This window comes from Silurus meridionalis, chromosome 27 (assembly GCF_014805685.1).
Source record: "Silurus meridionalis isolate SWU-2019-XX chromosome 27, ASM1480568v1, whole genome shotgun sequence".
In the NCBI taxonomy this organism is placed as follows: domain Eukaryota; kingdom Metazoa; phylum Chordata; class Actinopteri; order Siluriformes; family Siluridae; genus Silurus; species Silurus meridionalis.
Window position 1 is genome coordinate 1,870,803 of NC_060910.1, and position 9,045 is coordinate 1,879,847.

At 39.8% G+C, this 9,045-nt stretch overlaps 1 protein-coding gene across 7 annotated transcripts in view; it reads right to left on the reverse strand.

Annotated features, from left to right (window-relative positions):
- Nucleotides 1-321: 321 nt before the first annotated feature.
- Nucleotides 322-9,045, reverse strand: part of tet3 (tet methylcytosine dioxygenase 3) — a 44,608-nt gene continuing 35,884 nt past the window's right edge. For all 7 annotated transcript variants that reach the window (XM_046841370.1, XM_046841372.1, XM_046841371.1 and 4 more), the window contains 7 exons: nucleotides 8,945-9,038; nucleotides 7,156-7,364; nucleotides 6,351-6,501; nucleotides 6,097-6,186; nucleotides 5,704-5,841; nucleotides 5,262-5,586; nucleotides 322-5,068 (listed from right to left, as the gene is read on the reverse strand). In XM_046841370.1, coding sequence (XP_046697326.1) covers nucleotides 3,372-5,068; nucleotides 5,262-5,586; nucleotides 5,704-5,841; nucleotides 6,097-6,186; nucleotides 6,351-6,501; nucleotides 7,156-7,364; nucleotides 8,945-9,038 — 2,704 coding nt within the window. In that variant the 3' untranslated portion in view covers nucleotides 322-3,371. The remainder of the gene's footprint in view (nucleotides 5,069-5,261; nucleotides 5,587-5,703; nucleotides 5,842-6,096; nucleotides 6,187-6,350; nucleotides 6,502-7,155; nucleotides 7,365-8,944; nucleotides 9,039-9,045) is intronic.

A 9,045-nucleotide genomic window follows, 5' to 3' on the forward strand; every position in this document is an offset into this window, starting at 1 on the left:
ATAAACTTGACTCTAATTAAATGTAATGGTTCAAACTAAAATCATTGGCAACGTACAACACAGATTTTTTAAAAGTGATGCTTGGTTTAATTTTGATCCAAATGCAGATTAAGTGTGCACTTGCTTCTTCAGATCTTGATCATGGATGTTTATTGTATTATAGTACTGATTTTATGTTGGTGAAAATCAGTTTGTGGTGCAATATATTTTGGCTTCTGGCACAGGATACCAGTGAAATATTATTATCAACACCTAGCTAGTGTCTGTTACAAATCTGCAGGTATGATGAGATTATTATTGACACAATACAAGAAGGCAATGTATTTTTATTTCTTTATTTCTTTTTTTTTTTTTTTTTACTTTTAAAGAACATTAAACAGTATTGTGGGTTTTACCACATACACTATGTATTCACATAATACACCAAACAGCTACAAGGAGAGACCAAACAAAAGATTTTTTTTTTTTAACATACTGCATACTTGACATGAAACAATAGAACCAATAACAATCTTTAACTAATAGGAATGTAGCTGCCAGTTGTTGTTTTTTTTATTATTTGTTTCGTTTTTGTTGTTATTTAATAAGTAAAATTGGGCATGATCATGATTTTGATGCTGAGTGCTGAGAGATGGGGACAGAAAGTGTTGGTGTGAGATAGTAAGGATGGAATGCCTGGGTAAAATTAAGAGAGTTGAAAACAAAGGTTAACAGTCTTTTCATCTCCATAGCATACAAGTTAAATTTTTCTACCTGTATAATATCATTGATTCTAAATATCTGCTTCAAGTACCATTTTTATTTGTTTGGGATTAGGGTTAAAGAGAGAAGGAGACAGAGAACTCCCAAAACATCTGAGTGCTTCTGAAATCATGATCATCATAAGTATCTTTTATCATGATTAAGTGAGGAAAATTTGAAAAGCAGTCAGCACCATAGACATTTCCTATACACTTAAAACCAAGACAATGGCTCATATAAAGGTTTTGAAAATGACATAGCTTTTGCTATGCTCTGCATTTCTACAGTGACCTCTACAGGTAGCACCATGATTAAAAATTGAACTCCTGTCAAATATGAAATCAAGTGGCTTCAAGAAAACACAAACCTGAAACACAATGATCTAAAAAGATTTTGCACCTTCAGAAGAAATTACATTTATGAAACCTGCTAAGGTGTAAAAATCACACATCCTACTGAAAATCTGTTACAGTGCAAGACACATGCACAGCCTTTCACTTGAACAAGGGCATTTAAATAGAAAATTCATTTGATATTTTGAAGCTCAAATCACTTTACCAAAGGTGTACAGGATTATAATTATATTGTGATATCCTGCGAGAACCTCCAACTGTGTTTGTTACTGTAGGTTTTGTTCTTAAGTCTGTCTGGGTCATGTGTTGAAAAGAGGAAGCTGCTATAGGTGCTTGTTCAGAGGTATCGGTCTAAGTACAGTACTTTTTCAAAAGAACAGCAGTATACTAAGTACAAGAGGATACACAGCATGGCCCATAAGTGTCAGAGAAAGAATACTGACCAGGACCAGCTTTCTTCTTCTAGTATTGAGGGCTTAACATGCTGACAACTAAAAATGAAAAGGAATCATTCATGATTTTATTCCTCACCAGTTAAATAATCTTACCTAAATATTTAATTATGTACATTTCTATCTCTCCCAATAAAATTCCATTAAAAAAAATTAGGATTCAAGTTGTCAATATTCCATTATCATTTTTCCTCCTTAAAATCAAGATTAAAAGTGCTTTTATAAAATCTTTTCTTCTATTTACAATTTGTTTAAAATGAAACAAAACAATTACAGCAAGCACAATAACAATAATCATCATAGTCATTATAATGTAATAAATAATAATAATAAAATCAAAAAAGTAGATAAGTATGTGGATGTAGGCTAAAGACCTACGGTCTCTAGAGCCCATGTATTAGTAGCATGTTGTGACTGGGTACAACGTCTCAACATGAGGTAAAGAGCTAGAGGACAGCTTCAAAAGCACCAGACTATCTGTGATCTGTAAGCACCAAGAAGCCTACTGCCTTTTGTAAACCCAACTGCAGCCCTTCAGCTTTCCCCACATTTACACAGAACAAAAGTGTTATACAGAAGCACCTACATTCCAGGTGTTATAGGGAGATCAGCTGTTAGGGCAAAAACAGACAAAGAGGCATGGAAAGACTATTGAGTAGCACCAATCCTCTTTTTCTCTTTTACTGAAGCTTTAGCCTGTCAGCTAACTACCTCAAATTTGGAGGAGAGTTCTACAACTCCAGCAGTTTACAGGTTAAATAGCTTGTTTGTGCTGCAGAGCACAGGTCACACTCTAGGTCATTTTTAGGACATTGTTAGGGTGGACCAAACTCCAATAGCACCTCAGAGAGAGCATTGACCTACTGCTGTCTCATGGATAGGAAATAGATACTGCACCATGAAGAAATGAGTCAGCACCGTGGTTGATGAAGATGCCTCAGGCAATGACATCTAATCAGGTCAGCTGATTGCTTAACTGGACCTTTTCTGCTGTTAGCGAGCACCTTGATCCAGTGCCAGCAGCCGTGATGGTGAGGGCAGTGGACAGCAAAGACAGAAAAAAAGCACCATCATACCAATAAAAGGCTCAGTATTTATGAGCGGCACTGAGTAGAAAGGTCTGCACTGGTGCCACAATTTCTGTCACTTGCTTTGGTCACACACTCTGTGACTGACTAAAAAATAGACCTAGCCCACTTTTGAAACCATGTCCTTCTCCAGAGTGTCTTGCAGGTATTGACACTTGGCTTGCAGTGATGTAAAGGTGCTGTTTTTACAAAAGAGGTTGATGGTTAAAAGGCAAATAAAAAGCAAAATTCATTCAACTTGTTCACACATATTGAACAAGCAAGTGTGATGAAGAGAGGATTGTTCCTCATCAAAAGAGGGGGGTCTTAAAACAATCATAATAATGACACTGAGGAAAAAATACAATTAAAATAAAAAATAGTCATCTTCGTAATATAATAACAATACCTGTAATAACATCAACAATAACAATAGCAATCATAATATTGATAATAGAAATAATATTAGAATCATTAAATTCACTTAGGGAGGGTAAACTATGAAATCCCTTCCATTTTGGAGAGAACAAGAGCACCATAGGCAGCATGTTCATTTGGGGGACTCCCAAACTGCTACCAAAACATGAGGTAAAAAAAAAAAAAAAAAAAAATAGAAAATGTGTCTCTTTATCCACCATCTTTCTGGTTGGTCTGGGAGGGGATACAGAGTGGGAGGGAGAGGTACAGGGCTTTAAAAAGTGAGAGATTCTTTTTTTTTATTCTTGTACTTTAATTTCCTGCCCCCAGTCTTATAGAGGTCACATGAAGCAATTGTAGGGCCCTGTGACCCGAGTGAAGGCGTAGGGTGACACCGTAACCATGGTTGTGGTGTGCTGTGTGGGGGCCATCCGTGTCACTCCTTCCCGCTTGTCCTTGGTTGGCTCAGAGCTGGAACTCACTAATCCATCAGCCCACTTGCGTTTCTTTGCGTATGCTTTCATGTCTTCTTGTGAAAGACCCAGAAGAGCTGCCTCCTGTTGCCTCTGCCTTGCTCTCTCAGCCAGCAGCTTCATTTTGGCTTCCCAGAGCGCCAGCCCATGACAAGGCTGATTCAAATTCTTATGCTGGTAGAACACCAGGGAGATGCGGGTTGGGTGACTGCGGTCTGGCTTTTTTAAGGGTGTGGTGGCATGTAGCTCCCGTCTGGCACATTCTATAAGAATGGTGCCATGTCCAGGAGCCACTGCTACTCCTCCAATGTTGGGATCCAGGAAGTTGTGCTCGCTGTCTGACCACACTTCCTCTTCTTCAGGCTCTCGTTCACTTTCCACCTCGCTGTCCCAGCATGCCTGTCCATTTACCTTCTGCAGTGTATCTGGAAACAGACGACCTTCTGGAGCAGGAGATGGATTACTCCCTGCTGCTGAGGCACCTCCAGATTTCCATGCCTTTTCCTGGAGACCCAGGGGAGTGGACCCTCTGATCTCTGCTGTCTCAGCCAACATCTTGTCTGGGAAAGCCCCAACAGGTGTTCCCTGTCTAGGTCCCCCATGACCATAACCCAAGGACCCTGGTTGACACCAAGCCTTGGGCTGTGGACTGGGAGCAGGGCTGCCCCAGTGTTGTGGTGTAGCAGGGTGAGGGGAAGCAGCTGGAGATGGACATGTCTGAAGAGCTGGAGAGGGACTAGGGGAGGCTACAGGAGTACCGGGGTAGGAGCGCCATTGCTGCTGCTGTTGGGCAAATTTTGAATGCTGAAGTTGGCTATGTTGCTGGTGGAGCCGCTGTTTTTCTGGAGTGAAGGGTGAGTGAGCTTGACCTGGTCTGAGATTTCCATCCCAGCCCTTGGACACTAAGCTGCCATTGGGTGTGTGCCCCAGCCAGGTTTCAGGTATTGGGGTTACACTGGGAGTAACAGGGCAACTTCGGGATTGCACATCAGTTCTGCTGTCATACAGAGCTACTTCCATGGGCTCCTGCTTGATGATTGGGGTGACACGGTGCATCTGATCCGGAGTTGCAGATGAAGTATGTTTAGGTGTTGCAGGAGACTCAGAAAGCTCAGACTGGTGTAGGTATCTGTGGTTGGCCATGTTGACCCCTTGTCGGTGGTGATCAGCTTGGTTTTGTACCAGCCTGGCCTGAAGACTCTGGATGCTAGGTTTCTGTTGTTCTCCAGCAACTTTAGGGCAGGCCCCGTTAAGACCCATATAACCCATAGCTTCAGGGGGGAAAAGTCCTTTTGGCGCATGGTTGTAGTAATTGTAGGGCATCCCTTGGAGGTTTGGATGGAAGCCATTGATGGGGCTGTGTGTAGAAGACTGGCTGTTGGAAGGCATACTACCTCTTGCATAGGGACCAGTATAGGAAGAGTAGGCACCATTCATACTGTATGGATCAGGACACATTTTGGCATTCCCAAGGGGTGGGTATCCATCCAAAGCTCCATTGACAGCCTGAAAGTGGTCGGACGATTCTTTTTTGACAGTGGGCTTCACCTCTTGTTTTGGAATTGCTAAAAGAAAAAAAAAATACATCATGATGAGATACTAGATACAAATTTTTATCAAATGAATACAGAAATCTAAATGGAACATTTTGGCACGTACGTCATACAAAGACTTTTGCATACAATAGCAACGTTTTACTGTAGTAAATAGTCAATTATGCATCTTATGATATGTGAAACTTATGCGATGAGGTTTCACCTTTATTGCCTTGCAGAGAAACCTTCTTAATCATCTTTTCTGGTGTTTCCGACAGCTGCTGTTTCTTGTTCTTTTTCTCAGATGCAGCTTTCTTGGCCTCTAGCCTCCGTTGGCGGCAAGACTTGGCGGGCTCTGGAAGCTTCCGGACTTCCCGGCGAAACTTACTAAGCACCTGGATTGCGCCAGTTTGCATCTTCAGACGCTGGTTTTCTTCACTGCCAAACTCATCAGTGGTTGAGATCTTATAAAGCGGAAGCACATGAAGTTGTTCATCCTCTGGGATCACACCTACTTTCCGATTGTCCTCTTTTGTGAGAGTGCAAACCTAAAAACAAACAAAAATAAATTAGTTTGTCAGCAAATATTGCAGTTAACAATCCAGTAGGGGTTTCATATCACGTTATCATGTTAATTGTTATAATTCAGATCTGACACTCCGTACCACAGTGCAGCCGTTATGGAGGTTATGTTGGTCTTTGTGAGCATGAGCACAGAAGTCCATGCATGCAGTAATGCCAGAAAAAGGCCGTCCTTCTTTGAGCCCCAGCCGACAGTCTGGTGCCATTTTCTCTGTTACACACTGCAAAAGACACACCAGCATACAGGTTTTTTTCCTTCTTATCTTTCTTTGCTTGAGTGCCTTTTCTACCTTTACTTTTCTTTTAAAATAACAGCTTCATGTTCGATCACTTGCAATGATCTTTCTTCATATGCACAACACAACGTTCCAGTTCCATTGTCTTCTTTTGTTCAGGACAACAGATAATTTTCTTGACTAATTTAGGGGAAAAAGAGATGATCTTATCCTTATCCTTGTTTCCTGCGGCAGTTTTACCTGGTTTTGGTATGCCTGAGGGGCTAGCTGCTTGTATACAGGTGCCACTTTTGTAGCTAATTCCTGGAAGTTATCCCTGAGATGTTCCTCCTGTGGAGTGAGAAGACCATAATTTCTTCCAAATGTATTTGTAAGCAAGATATCAATTATATGACAAATGTTTCAGTATTGTTTATTATTTATAAAAATATAAAGCCTCATATAGCCATACACAATGTAAACAAGTACTTTCAAATTCAGATACAGTCACTAACCTCTTTGGGGTGTTCTCCTTGGAGCCTGAATTTGCGGGGGACCTTGCTGCGGGCGTATTTACACCCATTAAAATACATGCTCCAAGAACACCCAAAAGAGAATGAAGCACCACAGGTTTCGGAGTCTTTTCCCTGGCACGCACATGTACGGCTGCAAAAATAGAATAATAATACAAATACTGCATTTTAGTAAAAAAAAAAAAAGAAACCAACATTGGACAAAACAAGGGGTAGGGGAAGGGGCGGCTTAGTGGGTAAGATGTTGGACTTAAGATTAGATCCTATCACCCATATCCCATCACCAGCATGCTGCCACTTCAGGGCCCTTGAGCAGGGCTCTTGAGCCTGCTTTGTTGTATAAATGATATTATTGCAAGTTGTATTGTAAAATGATAAGTGGTGAGTGCCACAAAACAGTTTTGTAGGTATAAAAATAGTTTAATGGTTATGCCACAGTTGACTTTTCATGTGGGCTGATGTGTTCAGTTTATATTACAAACGATTATAAATTATTCATTATTGTCTATTTTTGTCTTCATTATGTCATTATTGTCATTTTGTTTGACCTCACAAAACAAATGAAAGCCAAAACATACATAACTTTTTTTTAATGAATAGCATACACTGTAACTCTTGTTTCAAAGTGTCCTTTACTGTTTGGGTTGAATTCTGTGCTAGTAGTTGCTATTTGCTAGTACAACTAGATTAAACTATGGAGCTTGCCGATATCTATTATATGATAAAATATATGATAATAGAAAAAGTAAGTGCAGATGAAAGGGGTACATCATTTTTCTTCACTTACTCGTCATTGAGGCCACAACGGCGACTGGTGGGATTGCCATATTTGGTGATCGTCTCAGTGATCTCTCGATAAAGTCTATCACCAAGAGATCTTGGGATGCCCTCCCAAGCTATGATGACGACAATAATGACAGTGTTGGCACAATGGTGCCCAGACCGCTGCTTCACCACACACAATAGCTTTTCTTTCTCGCCGCTACGTCGAATCACCTGCAGGGGGCAGAAAAGGAGTAAAGAAAGTGGCAGAGTTATACCTCGGTTCATTACATGAATATTGTTCCAGCGTTTACATCAGGTTCCATAAACTACTAATATAAATTATATAAAAGGTTCTTTCATACTGAAGCATGCAGGAACAAATTTAGAGGATAGAAATGTATGCCCTTTTTTCATAGTTTAAAGTGTTTTAGTTTAAATATAAATATAAATATTTCTTTGAAGGTGTGACAATGTCCAGTTTTAAATGCACCACATAAATTACTTATTTACCTTTGTGGCATTTGGCGTGCGCTCTTATCCAGAGCGACTGACAATTATTACATTTGTACAAACGAGCAGTTATGGGGTTAAGGGCCTTGCTCAGGGGCCCAGAAGTGGCACCTTGGTGTGGTTGGGATTTAAATTCACGACCTTTGGAGCCAAAGTCGAGTGCCTTTACCGATAAGATAACACCTTCTACAAATGTAAATGTACCACATAAATTTTGAGGCTTTGCATTTTGCACCACCCACACCAGCTCTCATCCTGAATAAAATCATCCATTATGACTTCTAAATCCAGTTTAAAGCCTTGTACATTGAATTTCTATTTAAATAAGTTACCACAGATTTCTATGAGTACGGAATGACACTATTGGGCAATCATGCTACTAGGAGACTGCAAGAGTAAAAGACATTTGGGCGACTGAACATCCCGTTGGACCATTTGCAATAATGCTAAATAATCTTATAATTAAAAAAAACTTTTACACACATTTTAAATCCATAAAAGTCTGTGAAAATCGTTACTGTACAACCTGCGATGCATTCTTTTACAAGCACATAAACATATACACATTCTTTCCTTGCAGCCTGATTATAATGATATACAATGCACGTCAGACAAAAAAAAAATAAAAAATTTAAATCTGCTGAACGTTCACGCAGGCAATGTTCATTAAACTATTTGGAGAAGTTTTATTGCAAACGCTTCACTAAGAAATTAACAATGTGAAAGAATGGAAATTTGGAAGCATTTGTCGATTTATTTCTCCTGCTTTTAGATCTCTACTTATAAATATGACACACCTATGCAAACTCAATTAAATGCAAATTATAATATAGAAATAGACACAGGTGAAATATGAATCAGCTTTCTACTATTCCAGCATTTTCTTTTTTGGTTGTTTATGAACCATTACACATGCTACTATATTGAATTCTTTACAATGGTTGATTATATAGTGTTTTAGTGTATGTGACTTGTAGGTGTAAAAGGAATATCCGTGGGTATAAAATCTTGCTTCTGGCACTATAAGAAATGTTTAACATCTGCACCAGTGAACCATAAACCCATTAGCATAGAGAGTGTGAGCTGCCTATGTGTGCTTGCTAAGACACTGCAGTCCCTTGCTGCTTTTATAGCCTTTAGCTAATGAGAATGGGTTGTCTCGCAGTGAATTGTCTATTCCTACGTCTAACAGATGAATTGTTAACTTGTTTGATTGTAGGGATCCTTAAGGATAAGCCATTTACAGTTATCTCAGTTAGACCCTGGCGTGCTGGAACTTGTGTGCAACATTTCAGACTCACCCATTTTGCGATAGGACATCCCTGGGAGCTCTTGCCTTCTTTTCCTGTGTACACTACCTTCTCTATACGGATAGCCTCACCCTTCTCTCCGTACCTGCAGT